This window comes from Perca fluviatilis, chromosome 7 (assembly GCF_010015445.1).
Source record: "Perca fluviatilis chromosome 7, GENO_Pfluv_1.0, whole genome shotgun sequence".
NCBI classification, from domain to species: Eukaryota; Metazoa; Chordata; class Actinopteri; order Perciformes; family Percidae; genus Perca; species Perca fluviatilis.
In genome coordinates, this window is record NC_053118.1 from 24771509 (window position 1) to 24792137 (window position 20629).

The 20629-nt window shown below is 42.2% G+C and overlaps 1 protein-coding gene across 4 annotated transcripts; it reads left to right on the forward strand.

Annotated features, from left to right (window-relative positions):
- znf574 (zinc finger protein 574) lies at positions 1-20048 on the forward strand. 4 transcript variants are annotated; one of them, XM_039806679.1, is made up of 11 exons: positions 308-2045; positions 2199-2230; positions 2392-2549; positions 9309-10464; positions 10567-10775; positions 11097-11276; positions 11509-11603; positions 15269-15363; positions 16793-16941; positions 17249-17536; positions 19028-20048. In XM_039806679.1, the coding sequence occupies exons 1-11, from the start codon at positions 1978-1980 to the stop codon at positions 19625-19627; spliced, it is 3030 nt and encodes a 1009-aa protein (XP_039662613.1). In that variant the 5' UTR covers positions 308-1977; the 3' UTR covers positions 19628-20048. The 4 variants fall into 4 exon arrangements, with proteins under 4 accessions (XP_039662614.1, XP_039662616.1, XP_039662613.1 ...); XM_039806681.1 differs by having other exon boundaries at positions 1992-2045; positions 2199-2241; XM_039806680.1 differs by lacking the exons at positions 308-2045; positions 2199-2230 and adding an exon at positions 1-86.
- The last annotated feature ends 581 nt before the right edge of the window (positions 20049-20629 follow it).

Below are 20629 nucleotides of genomic sequence, written 5' to 3' on the forward strand. Positions count from 1 at the left end.
ACACAGCCAATCAGATCGAGTCTTCTAACATGCAGAAAAAACTGAAGTTGTCGTTCTATTTCCTCGACCGTTAACGTCTGAGTGCGGTGAGTTATGTTGAATTAGTTTTACTTATTTTATATGAATGCTACTTTTTCGGTGACATATTTCACAATGATATTTATGTATGGAGGTTTTCAACGGGGGGAGACAGCTAATGTTAACTTTTAGTCTGTCGCCGCCATTATACCACCGAAGAAGCGTATCCCGCCCTCCTTCTTCGGTCTTTTCTTCTTCTTCTCCTTGGTACTAGAAAGTAAGCACCACTGGTCCAAGTGGTAAAAGGGGTTTAGTCGCTGGCTAATTTGGTTTCTGCACCCGCTATCAAGGAATGATCTGACGGTTGTTTTATTAGCTTCCGAGCTAGCAAGACAGCTAGCTACCACGCCGGGGGCACGTTAGCAATGTTGCTAGAAAAATGGCCATCGTTGCATGTTAGCAACACAGTAACGTTACTGGTCAGAGATAACACAGTTAGCTGCTAACCGTTAGCTTTGAGTCGCTGTTGAGTTGCTGTCGGTCGTGCGAGCTCGGGTCAGACCCCAAGCAAAACGAGTCAAAGAAACTAACATGAGGATTGTTATTAGTCGACGATTGCATAAACTAGGAGTAATTGGTATTGTTTCTCGTTCCCCGTGTCCCCTTGCGAGTCAATATCGGGCTGACATTGTTCCTGCAGTAAACACTCATGACTAGCGTTAGCTAGGTTATCCTGTCATGCATGAAAGTTATTCAATGACATATTGACTAACTTTGATTGCTTTTAGGCAAATGTTAATTCATTCAACCTTTATTTATCCTCGAGAGATCATTAAGGGGCGACCCTCATTTACATTGTCATCGAGTCAAATTACCGCCTGGCTCAATAATAAATGCACATTGTAAAAAGCAAATTACAACTAGTGCTTACAGGTAAATAGGTAAAAGCATATGCAGACCACCTCTCATCTGATGGTTTAATGTTACTGCCAGACGGAGGTTGTAGCAGTGTTGCACAAACCAAGCGGTTTGAATCTGACCATCTGTACCCACACAGTGTAGCTTCTGCTGAGAACAAGGGCGTAAACAGACACAGACTTCACTAAACTATCATCCCTACATGGTGCAGTGGGGCTTTATTATGCCATAATTGACGGTTTAAATGATGTGGTTATATTCTTTCTTTTTGTACTATAAACAAGACCCATAAAAGACCAAAACAACAATGAATGTATCTCACTTAAGTATTGCCTGTGTAGCAAATGCGTGATAAAGTCTCATAGACCTTCCTTGTTGTCAGAGAACTGTTAAAACACATCAGAGAGTCACGACATTGTACTGAGTGACATGTTACTTCATTACAATGAATGTGGTTACTGTAGTATATTGTTGATCCCACAAACACGTCCTGCTGCTTTAAATACTCACTAAATCTGCAGTTGCAAACAGCCCCCACCTTGGACAAGGTGCCTTTTAAAAAAATATAATAAGAATTTTTTTATATATATATGTGTATGTGTGTGTGTGTGTGAGATTAATTTTCAAAGATTTACAGTAGAAACATGGGCTTGTAGCTGAGTGTCACACAGACATGCTGGGAAGTTGGAAAGCATTAAGAGACAGACTAACAGCATTGTTTTGGTCTTATGGGATTTGTCGATGATAACACAAATATGGAATATCGGCAGCTTTATCCTTTAAATCATAGCTTTGTCTGCCAATTAAAATGATCAACCAGAAGGTGTGTCACATTGAAAGGTATTGATGTGTGTCTTTTAGTGTGTTTCTTTGATTTGTAAGGTTCTTTATTCAAAGTATCTGCTGGTGCAATGTGAGGTCTGATTGTTATCCAGTGAGTGGGAAGGATTGCAGACATTGTGTTTGATTAAAGCTACATTCAGCAGCAGCATGAGCTAGACTGCACTTCCAGCGGGTCCAATTACAGCACATATCTAATTGATGTTGGAGTTTAACGTCTGCCCGGCCCATGAAATGGCAGAGAGAGAGAGAGAGAGAGACTTGGCAAGGTCTGTACCTGAGCAACAAACTGCATGGTCAAAATAACAATTAGCCCAGGCTCAGCTTCATGGTGAGTCATCCTGGCAACCCCAGGGTTACCCTCCTGGCGCTGTGTCCAAGCTGTTGTCTTGATAATATATGCAGACTCTTCTTTTCATCAGGAGAGGGCAATGTTCACAACCTAACTTCAAATGTAATGTACTGGTGGGTAGGCATCTGTTCAAGGCTCACATTGTCATATTACTTTCAGATTCTAAGCATGCTGAGTTTTGTGAACTGTTTCACCTTTATCCAAATCAGTTTTGCATTGCTGCGTTTCTTATGAAATGTTTTTGATTTCTAATCCCCTGGCAGCCATGGAGAGTTCGTCAGTCTACATGTGCTTCCCTTGCTACCAGGAGTTCAACACCCTGGAAGAGGTGCTCGAGCACCAGTTGACGTGCACAGCTGAAGATGAACAGACGGAAACACCTGGAACCAACGCTGTCACTATTCCACTGCTACAGACTCGGGTAAATACTGGCACAGTCAACAATTTCTATTTATCATTATCTAGATTTTAGCTGGGAATAGAACCGAAAAAAAACATCAATATTGTGGTGGTCTGGCCTGAGGCTACATTTACATTGCTACATTTTGGTTTAAAAACGAATATCTTTTGCTACCTTTACACCTCACATTCACACTGCTCTGGCGTTTCAGAGCCCCTAAACTGTAGAAATTTGAAAACACTTCTGACTCTGTTTTGGTTTGGAATCTGCGGGGTTGTCTTGCAGTCTCAACGGCCGCAAACGGAGACCTTTGGCAACACTGACGCCAATGTTTTGCCGCCTGATTGGCTCATGACGTCTCGCTCTCTGAGACTAAGCTACTAACGTTACCATGGCAACTACCCCGGCACGCGCATGCCCAGTATACAAGAATGTTCATGCTGTTTGAAAGAGTTCGCTTTTTCTCAAAACTCCACTTAAAAACCAAACGTAGCAATGTAAATGTAGCCTGAAACAACCAGCAGTGTGATTGCATAAAAGCCTCTGACTCAGATCTGGAGAATGATCTTGAAGTGACAAGTATAACTTTAGTAATAAATTGACAATGTTCTGCTACTCATCATAGTAATGGTGACCTTGATCAGAGCACTTAACATTGAGTTGTTTGCAAAGATTTACCGACTCATTTCAAGGGGTTGCTGTGTATTAATATCTGATTTAGGTGTACGCTGACATCATATGTTAAGTCATAGAATAACCAGTAGGTGTATTTTTGCTAAGATAGGAATAGTGCTTATTAGGGAATGAAAAACAGCTATAATATACACCCCACTAAATTAGTTTTAGCTAGGTGTACCTAATATACTGACAACTGGGCATAAATGGCAACGATGATTTATTTTTGACAATGTTCAGTTGAGATGCATAAACGCGCCGTATGAGTTTCCAAAATGATCTTAAATTAAGTCAGGGCTCCAGACTAACTTTTCTCACTAGGAGCACAGTGGCCCCCAACTGAAAATTTTAGGGGCACAACCAGAAAAGTTAGGGGCACACACCGTAAATCAACATGCTAACCAAATATTCACATTTCTACTAATTTCCACTGTATTACTAATAAATAATTTGATAATAGATGCAGAAATTACAATGTGCTGTTTCAAATTCAGTGTCACTTTTGAATATGCAACATATAAGGTAAACTGACAGTAAAAAATATATATATATTTATATTTTGTTTATTATTGTATTTGTATATTATTTTTTAGCCTGTTTTATTTTCATCATGACCGTTTTTAATTGCTCTTTAATGTTCCATGTAAAGCACTTTGAATTGCCTTGTTGCTGAAAGGTGCTGTAGAAATAAAGTTGCCTTGCCTTGCAACCTCAGCCTGTCAGTCAGTCCCCAGGGCATTGAAACCACTGTTGTGCCTGGCTGCTCGTCTCCGAGGAAGTGTAACGTCAACAGCACCGCGACCGCTTTCGGCTCGCCATTAATATCATATCGCAGCAAACGCTGTCTGCGTGAAGTTATGAAAAACCGTAACCACACTTGAAACCACTTTATCGGCATTTCCGTGACCCACTGTGACTTCAACAAAACTGCAGAGCCGACGTAGTTTGCGTTTGTGTCGGAGCACCGCTCTCTGTCAATTTTCAGAGAGGACAGATAAGCTTGCGCTTACGCGCTCTCAGGTACCGAAATTTCAACGTTTAACGTGTAAAAAAGGGGGCAAATTTACTGGTCGCACAATGCGACCATTTGGTCGCAGTCTGGAGCCCTGTAAGTAAAAACTAATATCATAAGCAATCACATGTTTATATGTTAGAAGACTTGTAAACCATACCTTTTGTAAAATGTCAAGTTTGTTTTATTCAAAGTCTTTTTGAAGTCAAGTGGTCAGTAGACATGGAGATCTTGACATTAAATATAATGTATTGGGCTTGAATGGCTGGAACAAGTACATGTGCATACTTTATACAGGTAAACGAACCTATTTAAACCAAATATCTGGCACTAAGTCATTGCACCAGTACATCTGTCAGACCTCTATCTTTACCCTGATGAATTGGCAATGGCTGTGTAGTAAGGCCTGCGGATTATTTAACAGTTTTCGAAGTACTTAAGTGCTACCTGTCTAGGGTAATGGCAAAATAACACATTAGCACGTTGTTTATCAGAGTAATGACTTACTAGTGAGGCAAACAGGTGTAACTGGCAAAAGTGTGGCAGCGCTAAAAGTGGATGGATTATGGAGTGTTGGACTTTAAAATCAGGCTTTATTTTACAGAATCTATGAGCGCATGACGTAGATTTGAAATAAGCTCTGTTATATCATACATATCAGGTTGTATATATGATACAGTCCAATAGCAACATGGTTAAAATAAATATGTCTGTACTGCATTTTGGGCATACATTTGATAAATCACAGTATAGGTAGAAAAATTGGGAGCAGAAGGGGATGACGTGATAAAGGTCGCAGGCCAGATTGAGGTCAAGGATGCCACATTAACGTGGTACATGACAATAACAATGAATAATACTACTGTATGGTTCAGTATGTAAATTCAGTTGTATTTCTATGGTTTTGCCTCATAGTAAATTTGAGAGGTCTCTGGATTTTTGCATTGTATGATTTAATATTTTTTACATTATGTGTCCTGTTTGGTATATATTCTTTTGGGATGAATTTCATCGAAATGCTGAGCTCTATTCTTTCTAAATTTTGCAAAGACGTTTATTTGAATTGCAGAATTTGTAAATTGTATAATGGGGCAAGTTATTCCAGTTAACTTTGACATATTGAGCTCAGTCTTGGTGCAACTGGCACTTTTTTCTTTAACAGCTTTAGAAAGCCCTCGGGGTTGAAAGCAGTCATTGGCTCTCGTTTGGCAGTAGGGCGCATGACTGTCTGAACCTGTGCCTGAACTTCCATCCTTACAGTCTTCAACATATGTCCATAAAGGACCTTACACACTCATGACAGACAAATTGCATCCTGAGTCGCAAGCGGGAAGAGGAGCATGAGAAATGCATCAGTCAGTGCCACCCTTTCTCCTGATGGATCGCTCATTGGCCTTCTCATAGATGAATCAGCTGGAGAAACACTATAAAACCTGGCGACCTTATGGCTTCCTTACCCCCACTTTGGTTTTAAGCTGGTTTACTGCAAGCATCCCCACCTCATTGCCATCATTTCTGTGTATATAATGTGACATTGCTATGAAACAATGACTTTTTATATCTGAAATGGAGACAAAGGGCTCTTTTAACAAATGTTTCTTCCCATTACTTAGATGAGTGATGGAATTTAGGGAACTATAAGGATAGGACATAAAAACCAATGTGCTTTAGTGTAACGGACACTTAGTTTTTGTCTCCTGTATCTGTAAGTGAGAGGATCAAGCACTAAAGGAAAATGTTGCAGAAATGTCTCCTCAAAACGGTCCACTAAACAGGTCAAGGTTTGCCTTTTCACCTTGCTCTGACTAAACACATTCACCCCTTCTTCTGATTTTCATTTTGGACCAAAGTATGACTCATCTGCTGCATCTGCAAACGTCCCTATCGACATACTAAAATATGCACTTCACCATTAGAAGCTCTCCAACAATGATTTAGTAATTTGGTAATAAAATTCACTAGGGCTGCTCTCTGAAAGCTTAAATCCTTTTCTTAGTTGTAAAAATTATAATACGTTAACTGCATGGTCATGTGTTGTTAGACCCTAAGACTCGAAATGTATGTGTATTCAGTCTTCGTGCACTAGTTAGTGGCTTGTTACCTGCCTCGCTGATAATGCTAATAATAATCAGAGGCGTTGCATAGTAACTACTTTTAGTAGTTTCATTAATTGTTATCAACAACAAAACGTAAGCAGCAGATAAACACCACAACCTGTGCAATACATTATTCAAATAAATAGAGAGCTTTGATGTAGTCTTCTGCAGCAAGAAAAAAATATTATGGCAGGTTTATATAGCATTAAATTAGACCGTCCGTGAGGTCAGTTTCTAAGTGGGTGCAGACAAACCTTGAGGGAGAGTTAAGGGTCTTATATACTAGGCGCAGCTCAGCTGGTGCGTGCAAATGTGACGTCATGAGATCGCTGTGACTAATTATACCCACGCTGGTGCAGTGTTCTCCTGAACACCGGTGGCGCTAATGAGCAAAGGCTACCGACGTTGCTCTTTCTACGGACTACAAGAAGAAAAAAAAGGTAAACAACGGCAGAACTGGCAGCAGCATTTCCGTCAATACTTCGATTTGATTGGATGACCTACTTGGTGGGATCAGGCCTTTCATTCACCATAAAAGAGCCTTAACCCAGTAAGTTTACAAGACAGACTTGCAGTCACTCTGAGAGCGAACTCGTTCAGGCTTCCTGTTTCCGCGCAACCTCTGCTCGCGCGCTATAAATCGGGAATGTTGGCAGGAAATTACGTGATTTTGACGTCACGATGGCGCGCGCCACCTTGGATGCGTCTAATATATACAGTGGGGAGAACAAGTATTTGATACACTGCCAATTTTGCAGGTTTTCCCACTTACAAAGCATGTAGAAGTCTTTCATTTTTATCATAGGTACTCTTCAACTGTGAGTGACAGAATCTAAAACAAAAATCCAGAAAATCACATTGTATGATTTTTAAGTAATTAATTTGCATTTTATTGCATGACAAAAGTATTTGATACATCAGAAAAGCAGAACTTAATATTTGGTACAGAAACCTTTGTTTGCAATTACAGAGATCATATGTTTCCTGTAGTTTTTGACCAGGTTTACACACACACTGCAGCAGGGATTTTGGCCAACTCCTCCATACAGACCTCCAGATCCTTCAGGTTTCGTGGCTGTCGCTGGGCAATACGGACTTTCAGCTCCCTCCAAAGATTTTCTATTGGGTTCAGGTCTGGAGACTGGCTAGGCCACTCCAGGACCTTGAGATGCTTCTTACTCCTTAGTTGCCCTGGCTGTGTGTTTCGGGTCGTTGTCATGCTGGAAGACCCAGCCACAACCCATCTTCAATGCTCTTACTGAGGGAAGGAGGTTGTTGGCCAAGATCTCATGATACATGGCTCCATCCATCCTCCCCTCAATACAGTGCAGTCGTCCTGTCCCCTTTGCAGAAAAGCTTCCCCAAAGAATGATGTTTCCACCTCCGTGCTTCACGGTTGGGATGGTCTTCTTGGGGTTGTACTCATCCTTCTTCTTCCTCCAAACACGGCGAGTGGAGTTTAGACCAAAAAGCTCTATTTTTGTCTCATCAGACCACATGACCTTCTCCCATTCCTCCTCTGGATCATCCAGATGGTCACTGGCAAACTTCAGACGGGCCTGGACATGCGCTGGCTTGAGCAGGGGGACCTTGCATGCGCTGTAGGATTTTAATCCATGACGGCGTAGTGTGTTACTAATGGTTTTCTTTGAGACTGTGGTCCCACCTTCTTCATGATCATTGATGCCCCACGAGGTGGCAGAAGACAGTGAAAGTTGCAAATTTTTTTGTATAGTTCTTTAAAAATAAAAAGGAAACTTGTTTTGGGGAGAATAATAATTATTACTATTAATAATTAAAACACGTCCGTCGCAGGGGAAATGGAGCAGCAGCCCCCCCCCGCTGCAGAGAGCCGACAGTATTGAAACAGCAGCAGCTTCAGTGACTTTATAGTGAAAAATCGTTACAGCGTACATTGATGTTAAAATGTATACAGGTTGGCAGGACGGTCTGAAATGTTTTACACAGTCTTTCGCTGTACGTTTTGTTGGTAAATGTGAGATGTTCGAGTCACACACCTCTCGTCTTCATAATGGAAACAAGGAAATTACTTTGACCCGTTCTCACTCCCGCTTGGTCAGTGGCTGCACGTGGGACTACTACTGTCGCGAGTAATGAAAATGCGATAGGGGGCCCCGGCTGTCAATCAATATCTTCCAGTTATGCGGGCCCCTGATTGGTCCGGGCCCGTAAGCACCGCTTACCCTGCTTACCGATAGTTACGCGTCTGACGTTATGCTTTTTCAGACATTGGGATTGCATGGAGGCAAAAAAATAAAAAATAAATCTATATTAAAAACTGGCTCTACTTCTTGCACAATGTAAAAAACGCTTCATTCAGAATGGTAAAGGCCTGTCCACTTATCAGAAGAAGTGTGTTTTTTTGTAACAACTTTATTTTAAAATGAAACCTCTAACATTGCTAGGTCGCTGCAGTTATTGAGTGAGGTATTAGTTTTTGGTGAGAGAAAAAAAAGGAAATGCTATCGTATCAGCCAGACCACATTTGTAGGTGGTCTTCAGTATTCACACAACTAGAATGCTAAAACAAAAGCCCATAAATCATTAGAGTATGTGAGAAATGTTGAACTGTCGTAATTGAGAACGTTTCAGACATCTTTAACCTTGACCTTGATGTTCTGTTTTTATCATCCAAATAGATTGAGGGAGCAAATGTAAAACCCTGTGGAGTGACTCATTGGACCCTGATGGGCCTTTGATAGTTTTTCGTCCAGGCTGAAGCCTTATCGTGGCTGTCTGGAGCTCTCAGAGGGACCTTGGATCTAAACACATGCTGCTCTAATTGACCTCTGTACCTCTGAACACTGACTTCTTATCCCTCATCTGCCAGAAATAATAAAATTAAAACTCTGCAGTTTGTATTTACTTGATTCAGCTAATGTTTAGTATTACTAGGAGTCATTTCCTTTGTACACAGAAACAAGTGAAACATTAAAGATAATCTCTTTCTTCTTTTTCCCTCCCTTGTCTTTGCAGCAACAGGTAATAAATATATCAAAAGCAGCCCCACAGACTCAAGTCCAAGCAGTACACCCCTCCGTGCAACCTGTTGTCAAGCAGGCTGCAGTCAGTGCAAGTGTGACATCAGACCAGCCCAGAATCCTCTACCAGTGTGGGGACTGTGATGAACTTTTCAAGAGCCTGGACCTTTGGCAGCAACACCGTAAAGAAGAGACATGTCAGCAGTCTGCCTCTGGGAGCAAGCTCCCCGACTCAAATACTGAGCCAGAGACCGCTTCAGCTCAGAGCTCCCATACAACTTCAAATCCAGATGAAACCACATGTGAAATCCTTAAACCCGAACCAGTGGATAATCTCATAGCAGAGGAAGAGAGTCAGCAAGTTGCAGAGACCTCTTCAGCTCAGAGCTATGGTCCTCCTGTTTCTGAGGTGGCCGCCTCGACCTCGAATCAAGAGGATTCGTCTCCCAGGAGGAGAGGGGCAAACAAAAAGCCTAAGCCTGAACCAGTGCTGCTGTGTGTGGACTGTGGCTCATGCTTTGGCCTGGTGTCTGAACTAGTGGCCCACCGTAAGACGCAGCATGGCTTTGAGGAAGCTCTGCACCGCTGCTCTGTGTGTGGGGAAAGCTTTCTAAACACCACACTTTTTCTTTACCACCGTAAGCAACACCGGCAGAAAGGCGAAGAAAAGGTGGTCGTGGATCCTGAAGAGACATCAGAGGAAGTTTGTGCTCAGAGCAACAGGACTGATGAGCAGGGCCAGGACGCCACTCCCTCCACCACTAGTGTCACCTCCAGTTTCACACAGCCGGATTTTTTCATGTGCACCCAGTGTGGGGAGAGCTTTAGCGACGAGGGAGGGCTGGGCACCCATCGTATGCAGTTCCATGGCCTAAAGGAGCCACTACATAGTTGCCCCCAATGTGACGAGACCTTCATGAACACCACCCAGTACCTGTACCATCGCCGGCAGCACCGCTTCACGTCAGGGACAGAGGTGGCGGATGGAGCTGAAACTGGTGTTGAAAAAGTCCCCACTAAACCTCAGGATACCCCACAGAGCTCAAAGCGGCTGCTTTCCCCGCCTGCCTCTGCTAGTGAATCAGGTTCACCCCTTCCTAAGAAAAGTAGACCCTCTTTCAGAATCCTAAGTGGCATAAGTGCACTCAGAGGTAAGTGGTATTATTTGTTTTAAATCCCATTTGGGGGAAAAAATAAGGCATCAATGTCGCGGAATGTTTCGGTCCTTAATGAATCGTTTTTTTTGTTGTCAGGACACAAAGACACCAAAGACGAATTGGAGGCCAGCACTGCAGCAGACTCGGACAACACCAACCACCCTCCACCTGCCAAGCTGCTGCAGGACTGGGCACGCACACCACTACCCCATGTTTGCCCCTACTGTGGCAAAACCTTCACTCGACGCGTCTTCCTCCGCACCCATGTCTACAGCCACACCGGAGAAAAGCTTTTTACGTGCAAGGTGCCAAATTAAAATGTTATCAAAATGTATCCTTTCTTGAGCCTGAGGGATAATTTCCTGTGATGGAAATGTCATTCACGCCATGCAGCAGACATTGTTGTGATGATGCAATGCTTTTGAAGTGTTAGGTAAGGTTTGAGGCAGATTCTATCTGAACCTCATTATATGTGACAGATTCTCCAGTGTCTCTGCACAATTGAAATTGTTTTGAAAATTATAATTTGAGCAAATGGAGCCATATGCAACTTTATTTTCCTTACAAGATGTACTGTTGTAAATACAACTATGGCACTGATCCTGATTGTTGTTGTTGTTGTTAAGGTTTGCACAAAGTCCTTCACTAACTCCCAGAGCCTGCTGCGCCACAGCATGAGCCACACGGACAACAAGCCCTTCATCTGCGATGTTTGTTGCAAAAGCTTCTCCCAGGCAGCCACCCTGAAGAGACACCAACGCATTCACACATCGACACAGCCTCGGCGCAAGCGTGGACGCAAGCCGGTACAGTCTCTGTCATTTTCAAGATTTTCAATCTCATGTATAAAAAAATTAGAAAAATAAAGGCTACATTTAAATTAAGCATGTTAATCAACATTTGTTTGAAAATGATTCTGATTTGTTGTCACACTTTTTAAACTTTTTTTAAACCAAATTTAGAAAAAAGAGAAACATTTTTGGTAAATAACTTGCTGTGAATTTACTGAGACCTTGACTTCTGTGTCCCTCAATGCAGGTGTGTACTTTGGACAATGAGGGAGCGGCTCATCTCTTCTCTTGTCCTCACTGCCCGTCACGGTTCAACACAGAGGATCAGCTTGAACATCACAAGTAATAACACAACATCAATAACGCTTTAGTAACCTCCATTATTCAGCATCTTTATTTGCAGGAGTGTAGGTGGAAATGACTCCAACACATCTAACTTACATGTCATGCTGTATGTCATTATGTGTAACACTCTAACTAGCTCTAAACCTCTGGATTCCCATATAGACCAGAGATTGTCAGTATTCAACCATTTCCAGCAATATTGATGGCGTAAATGCATTAGAATTACGTTTCCTAACGGAACCCAGGACAGGATTTAGATAAACCTCCTCTCCCTCGCCAGGAGCTGTAGTAGCTGAGCCGTGTCTGACTACTGAGCAAGACCTTAAAGCTGTGTAGCCAGCACACTGACTGAGATGTCTGGGTGCCCTTGAGCCTCAGCCACATATGATTGACAGACAGAGGCCCAGTAAATTAAGATGATAACGATAGCAACCCAGGACGGGGGGGGAGAGCCTGGTCCTGTCCTGCCTGGTTGAGCAAAGGGGAGAGGACATACTGTTTGTGTATTTGGCTTTGGCTATAGCACATTTAAGGTAAAATAAAACCGTGTCTGTAAGGTTAAAGCACTGACTTTAGGCTTTACTGTGTGTTTTACCAGCAGGTTATCAGTGTTATGGCTTTTCAGTTAAACTGCCGATAACATTTTCGATTAATCGCCATTAATTGGTCTATAAAATAACAGGCTCAAATGTATTATTTTGTGCCAAAACAGTCACAAAACTCAACTGCATATCAGCAGATGAAGTTTGCTCATACGTCATTTCATACACGTCAAAAAGAAACTTTAAGTTAAAATCGTTTTATTTATTTCCAAGGTCAAGAATGAACCTTAAGCTAAACAAATACATTCCGTTTCATATTTTAGAAGATGAGGAAAAGCAGCATCTTCTCATTTGAGAAGATGGAACCAGCAATTGTTTTCGCCATTTTTGCTTAAAAAAGGGCAAAAAACAATTCAGTGGATTATCAACATTTTTACATATACATTTTCTTTTCATCGACAAATTTATTAAAGTATTGTTTTAGCTCTAGTCAGTGTGTACCTACGTGTAATGCTGTACATAAAGCATTAATCCTACTCATTAAATAACATCTGGCTGGGAAAAGAGGTGACCCTGACCAAAATTTTAATTCTCCCAGCTGCCTCAGGGTCAGCTATCCCTGAAATATTGATTTCTCTTGTCTATTTAATAGGGAACAAGAACAGCCCTCCTATACAGGCATTGAGAGGTCCTTGCACATCACCTCTAGCAATCCTGCTTTACTGACTTTAGTGACTTGTGTAGTTAAGTGCGTTTGCTGCAACTGTAGCAGTATGAAATATATAATACATATACGTGTGTGTGTGCAATATCTACTATTGGAATATTATGTTTCCTAAACTTCAACATCATACGTGTTTGTTCTGATTTTGAGAAGCTGCTCAAAGAAGCAGTATTTAATTTTTTCCTGCTGTGAAAGCAGGCCTGATTCAGCATTAGGTGAATGCATCCTAACACTTCTCCCCTAAGGCTGTATCCAGTGTAAATTTAGTCTTTCATGTAACTCAGACTCCTCCCAGTTTGCTGCTTAAAAAAAAAAAAAAAGTGTTATCTCCTTCCGTTTTACACTCAGCTAATACCCCTTAAACAACCTGAAGCACAGCTAAGCACATACTTACTGGTAATCCTCATACGAGTCACAAAGAGGGTGGCAGCTTAAAACCAAAATATTTCTCCTGTTTATTACATTTTTGTATGTCTGTCATTTGTGACTTTTTAAGTCTTTTATACTGTGTAATGTAATTGTTTGTATGACTATTGCCTGTCCCTGTGACGCATTTTTGGCTGGACCGCACCGCAGGACCAGCCCTACAACCTCAAAACTCTGTCCGGTCCCTGTTAGGGCTGCACGATATTTTGTTTCTTCGTCTACATCGCAATGTGTGCATGCGCGATAGTCACATCGCAGGACGTTGCGATGTTGACGCTACAACTTCTTTGCTGCTTGATAGGAAAGTAAACTTTCACCGTTCCTTTTACATGATTGTTACCGGCGACCCTTCCCCTTTAAGACAGGTGGTCATGTGACCTAACGTTAGTCCGACAGGGTTTATTGTTATGGGAAGTGATGCTCTCCCGTGTGTAGAAAAGTACCGTAAGCGGCAGCTGCCACAGACACAGTGATGCACATGCTTTTCCATGGGTAGTGAAGCTACAGTAGTCAGTGTTTTATGTTCACTGGAAAGACGAAATAAACCACCTGATTAATGCAACGTAATCATCTCCCGGCCATTTTCCACCGCAGGAAGCTGCTACCAGCCAGGCTAAAGCTAACATAGTTAGCCTAAAGAAACAAGGTGTCTGTCCCAACTGACGTTACGGTTCGGAGCCGTGGCGCTGGAAATGTAACACTAATCTACAACAGCAGTCTGTGTCTGATACACGTAATTTACACTGATTTAAGTGTTCTTGAATACACAGAGTAGTTCTTGGACACACAGTTTGTTGCTAGTGTGTGACATGCAGGCTCTGCATGTCACACACCATGCATGCATTATTAATATCATTCACTTTAGCCTGGATTGATAGTATTATATGAATACAATGGTGTCATGTCAGTCAATCAGTGTATTTCTTCCTAATGTCCCTCTCCAAAATGACTTCACTTACTTGCTTTGGTGTTTGTAAAGCAAGTTCAACAAAGAATGGTTCACATAAGATAATTTCCTTTTTCGTTTTTATTTTCTATGTAGATGCACTCCCCTACAAAATCACCCCAGTAGTTGAGAATGATTTAGTATTTCTAAATAGGCAGTCTTTTTTTCATATCGCAATATATATCGCAGGGGAAAAAAATATCCCAATGTCAGCTATCAACGTGCTGTTTAAACACTCTGAGCAATAAAACACAACATCTTTGTAGCTTCCATGTTTTTGCCCACATTCCGACTTAAAGCTCACAAACCCACCGAAGTCGGAAGAACGACCAGAGACCGTTTAGAAATGAGATGCCCCAATTTAGAGTAATTTCCTGTATCTGTGTCACGTGGGTTCCGCCGCTGCCACACCCCTTTAGGAGACTAGCGGCAGGTCCTGAGTCTATTGATTCCAATGGGAGAGGTGAACGTTAACACAGATCACCAAGGTAAATATTGAACCAATTTTTCACAAGCCACATATCTCCCGAACACTTTGTTTGAGACCGGCTTCTGTCTCAGGAACAAACTCGTGAAATCTGGCAATACAGATCCGCTAACGTCAACAAGTGTTCTTGAACGCCCTAGAAATGTATTTCCCGTAATGATTAATATGGATTTTAGCTGTGTAAATATCTAAAGTTAGCAAAAGAAATGAAATTATGGGAATATGACTTCTCATCCATCTGCACAACGTTCGCTAAACTTTCAAATGAGGCCGCGCCTATTTAGGAGACAGGAAGTGTGTACCGTTTCATACCATTGGCACTGCGTGTAATGCGCTTTCTTTAGTCATAGAGAATCTTTAGAACGACTTCCCAAACATACACGGTCCAGCTGTGTACAAGGTTTTGACCTAGTCTTGTTTTCTATCTGTCCATGTTTCTTTTTGCAGGTGAAACAAGTTTGAAATTTATCATTGTCAGTAGTATGCTAAATGGTTAAAGCACTTATGTGAATAAGTGTGTTTTTGTGTATTAAACAGACTGCTCCACACCAGCCATCCATTCCCATGCCCTGAATGTGGAGAGGCCTTTAAACGGAGGAGAGACCTGGACCTGCACTCACTCACTCACCAAGGTGAGAGTTCAGGGCTCAGCCTGACACAATGTTGTTCTCCCCTTAGCAGGAGCAACCTGAAGCCATCAGAAACAACATACAGCAGTCATCTGGACTGTTAACTGTTAATATCCTTTCTTAATTCAGCTTTTTGTGTCACATGCTTTCACTGTGTGTCCATTTCCATGAGACCAAATATGGCGAACAGTTCAGGAAATCAGATACAAGCCTTTTTGCCTGCTTGTAATGGGAACCAATTAGATACTGTATGTTTGTATCATATCAGTACAGCATGCAGTGAATTACTATTGATTAATGCAAAGGCGATAAATGCTCCCATCATCTTGCCTGGGTGGTCTATATTGTTTATTTACAAACATACATCCATGTTATACGTATGTGCATTGTTCCGCCGATGCATTAGGTTAATTAATTTCCATTGATTTGTGTCTCATTTGGAACAAAGGATGGAGGTAAATTGGGTCGACATGTTGACTCTTCGTCTTAGTCAGGCGGGGCCTTGGCATGGCAACCTCATAAGTTAAGCTTGAAGAATTGACATGCAGCAGGGGTCAGAGGTACGTGGCTCCTCTGAGAGAGACGATTGGAGCGATTGATCTATTGATCAGTCCAGGGCCATAGGCTGAGATTGTCCTTATTAAAGGTTTAATTAGAGGGTCCCAATGGGGAGCAGAGTGGGTTGACCCCACAGGAATAGACACAGATGGTTAGCAATCTGCTAGCAAGATGTTGGCGTGACTGCAGAACCATCAATGTCAGCGATTTCCCAGCCAGGTTCTCAAGGGCAACCCAGTGAGAGTGTGGTTTGCTTTGCCAAAATACAACTAGGGCACCAGCTGATCAGAGCTGAAATGATTAGCTGATTTAATTGATTAGCCAACTGACAGGAAAATAATCTGCAACAATTTTGCAGATTATTTACTTATCTTACCTAACTTAAATACAGGCTGAACACTTCTTCTGGGTTTTCAGTTTTCTAGGATTTGCAGCTTTTTCAGTTTTATATCACTGTGAATTGAATATTTTCAGGTTTTGGCCTGTTGGTTGAACAAAAAAAGCAGCTTGAAGATAGGACCTGGAAAATTGACATTGTTATAGACCAAATTATTTATTGGTTAATGTGACGTGTCAAAATGTCTTCAATGGAAAAGGCCTATTGATAAATCACTAATTACAACACAAGCTCATGCCAATATTACGTACAAACTCACCTTGTGTGTTCACATTATAAGCAACCATTGTTGACACTGAAAACCTGACTACATCTGAATCACCAGCCATTTGTATACGTACCACCTGCCACTGCACGATTGTTGGAAGGACAGCGAGCAATCAACAAGCTCAAAAAACCCATCCGATATTAGCATGGCACATAGTATGATGACAGAATATGACCACCTGCCTAAAACCTGACACTGTTCCTTTGCAGACAAGCAGCCAGCGACGTGTCTTCACTGTTCATCCCAGTTTGTGAACCAGTCAGTGCTGGAAATCCACATGCAGCGTTGCCCTACCTCAGAAGAGGACAAGAACACTGGTCGTGGACGGGGTCAGGGCCGGGGACGTTGCACTGGACAGGTTGGGAACCCAGAAAATAAAAAAATAAAAAAATTCTAGCAGGTTTTACTTCTCCACTGTAAAACTATATTTAGCTAAATCTTAATTGACAGATTTGTTTTTAACAAGGGTAAAACAAGCACATAGATTGCGCCTTTTGTTTGTGATCAAACAGTGACGTTGTGTTACGTCTCAGTCAGACCATGAAGACACCGACCTTTTTTCTTTTCATTAATTGTCCCCCTCTGTCCATTCTCCATCTCTATACGTTATGGTTTGTCTCCCTCCCGTTTCTTTCTCCTTCCTCGCTTTATCCTTCCTCCCTCAGGTTGAGTGTGACCTATGCGGCCACCGTTGCATGACCCAGGAGGGCCTCGACCTCCATCGGTTGTCCCACACGGGCCAGACACCTCTCAAATGCCCAGTGAGGCCTTGTCGCCGCCGATTTACCTCCAACAGTACCCTGGAGGAGCACGTGCTGGCCCATTTCCAAGGAACGCTCGGCAAGTCCAAAAGCCGACCCCGCTTCCGCTGTCAGATTTGCCACAAGGAATTTGCCTACAATTCCACCTTCAATGTTCACATGAGGACGCATACTGATGAGAGGCCCTTCGAGGTAAGAAGAAAGGTGGTGTGTGTGCGTGCGTGCTTTGTATAAAAAGGGAATTTCTTTCAGTCATCATATTTTGTCCTTTTTTATATAAGACTTTCAAACCCTTTAGCACCTGTTTTTCAAATTGACATCCAGCATTGCCCCACCCCCCATGGTCACACCCGTTCATAGCTGTGGCTATCTCTCCGGTTCTGGACCCTTGCCATTTGTGCAGTGTGTGTCCTGCGGGTGTTTCCTCCCTCCCTGTGTACCTGTGATTAATGACAGGGCTGAGTTAGGGCCTGTCATCTCCCCTCTGTGCCTGTTACTATTTTGGGACTCTCTCTCTCTCTTTCTCTCTCTCTCTCTCTCTTTCTCTCTCTCTCTCTCTCTCTCTCTCTCTCTGTTGCTCTGGTGACGAGGCAGGACATCAACTATAGACCCATCCAAGCCCATCACAGCACGTCGGACTGTAGAAATTGATTTAACGTTTGTGGCTTTGCTTTGAGCCATATCTATCAGGCATGCTAAGGATCGAGGTTCAAGGAGCATTGGTCCTCAAAACATGGGGATGAATTTCAATTTAAATCAAATAATCTTATGTATCCTGAAGGAACGCCTATATTTACTGAGTATATAAAGAGCAAACTCAATGGGAAAGGTGATTTTATTACAGTATATCTGACAGAGATACTGACAACAGGGATTACAGATTCAATCTGAGTGTCCCCCAGTGGCAATCTAGACTGAGCACAACAAAGTCATTCTTTTGTAGTGCTTCTGATTTAATCAAGTTTCTGGTTGTAGTTCATTGCCTGCGCTCAGATGGTAGCAAGCAGAGAGCCGATGTTTTAACAACAGAGCCAACATTTCTTTCTGGTGTCCCCTGTGTAGTTGATTATACTATACCATACACGCTTGTAGAGCTGCAACGATTAATTGATTAGTTGATCAAGAGAATATTAATTGGCAGATATTCTGAAAATCAATCGTTTGGGTCATTTATCAAGCAAAAATGCTAAATATTCTTTGGTTCCAGCTTCTTAATTATGCATTTTTGTGGTTTTCTTAGTCTTCTATGAAAGTAAACTAAATTGCTTTAGAATGTTGGGAGGATAAAATTAGGTATTTGAAGACATCACCCTAAGCTCTAGGACATTTTTTCAGTTTTCTGATGTTTTATAGACTAAACAGCTAATCAAATCTAATTGAAATAATAAGCAGATTAACCAATAATTAACTTAATTGTTAGTGGCTGTGCAACACACTTGTGTGGTTATTATTGCGGTGTATCTGTCTTCCCCATACCCTTTTCTCTCTGCTCTTCCTCTACCCTAGCCAGAAGTGCTGCATCTGCAGAAAAATACAAAGAGAGGTCTCAGGAAATATTAATTGCAGCAGAGTTTTGTGCATTGGCACTGTTGCAAACATATCTGTACTTTTTTGCCATCCTCTTACCTTTTATATTTTTTTTTATGTTTTACACTTTCCCATTCTCCTCCATCCCGCCACCAGTGTGTCACATGTGGCAAACGCTTCCGCCAGCTGCCCCATCTGCAGGACCACGAGCGCATACACAGCGGCCTGCGACCTTTCTGCTGCTGGATTTGCGGCAAGAGTTTCAGCGTGGCCGCCCGGCTCACCGAGCATGCCCGCACCCACAGTGGGGAGAAGCCCTACCCCTGTCACCACTGCCCTGCTGCCTTCCGCTCTCGCTCCAACCTGGATAAACACATCCGGCTACACGGAGACCTGCCTGTGGAGAACGCTGAGCAGGAAGCACATGCAGCTGAGGCTGCCCATGTTCAGAAGGTGCTGGAGGGGGCCAAGGTGCTGTCTTCTCTGGCCAACACGGGGGAGATTGAGTCTGGCTCAGTGCAGACCATCTATGTACTGCAGGGGGCCGAAGGAGGTACTGAGACGGTCATGATCCCGTCGGATCAGTTCAGTGGCATTGACGGCACCTCACAGGTTGTCATCCTGCCCTCCTCTGTTCTGGGAGCTCAGGGCATTACTGTTCCCACAATCACCATGGATGGAAATGAAATCACCATGGTGGAGACCAGCCAGTCACCGCAGCATGCCATTGAGTTCATTGTGGAGGAGACTGTGTAAATGGCAGATTAAAAACTATTGCGGAAAGAGCAACAAAGTAGAGAAAGATTAGTTGAGAATTTCAATTGTTAAAAAGTTTGCTAATTGAAGCATATGGAGTTATTACCTAATTTTATTTATATAGTTTGATAGGTTTCGAAGCCAGTTTCAACAAAAGTCCTGTAGTAATACAATTTTACTTTTCTTGAACAGAAAATGTAATAGCATTGTTCAAACAGTGTAAAACTAATAAATCAAAGGTTCATAGACAAGTGAAATTGAATGTACCTTCAATTAGTCTTTCAAACTGACTGAAAAACCGATCGACCCTCAGTTGTTTACAGATGTGTATTTATGGCCCCTATTTATTAGGGGAAGACAAGTGGGGCCCCATTAAATGTCTTCTGTTTTCGTTATAATAAAATGCTTCAGCTTTCACACTTTTGCGCGTCCATCAATTTATGACACAAGGGTATTGCCCCCATCCTGTCAGATGGGATGGACTTTATAGGTCCTGCTGTCAATTGCCACTACTGCCTTTTGACAAACAGTATGAGTTCTGCTGAGAAATATACAGACCCACTCAGCACGTGTCGGCGTACAGCTTTTCAAACCACTCTGTTTCTCTGTCACACGTACACTAATGTTGCTGGAAGGCAGAATGAAGTAGAATTGTGTGTATATATCAACCCTAATGTTCTAATAAAAATAAGACATTATGTTATTGATTGGTTTTGTGCTCTAATTAAATACAATGATAACAGGGATACGGCAAGATTTATGATGATTTAGCTGAAGTACAGCATTATGCAGTGGCAAGTAATGCAATGAAATTATCCAGCACTTGCTGTATAGTTATCAAAAATAATGATCCTATTTGTGTCTAAATGGGAAGAGGCATAATATGATATAAGTTTTGCCAGTGCTGCAGTAGCCTATTATAGGCTTCTAAAGCGCAATTTATGGCTGTCTCTCACCCAGTGATTGCTGACAGGGGGGGTTTGAAACCACACACACGCAGAG

What these genes read in the sequence shown, in the direction of transcription:
- znf574 (XM_039806679.1), top strand. Translation starts at nt 1,978, where the DNA reads ATGTTGGAGTTTAACGTCTGCCCGGCCCATGAAATGGCAGAGAGAGAG. An exon ending in TTCCACTGCTACAGACTCGG is followed by an intron (nt 2,550 to 9,308) that starts GTAAATACTGGC and finishes TTGTCTTTGCAG; the next exon opens with CAACAGGTAATAAATATATC. An exon ending in AAAAGCTTTTTACGTGCAAG is followed by an intron (nt 10,776 to 11,096) that starts GTGCCAAATTAA and finishes GTTGTTGTTAAG; the next exon opens with GTTTGCACAAAGTCCTTCAC.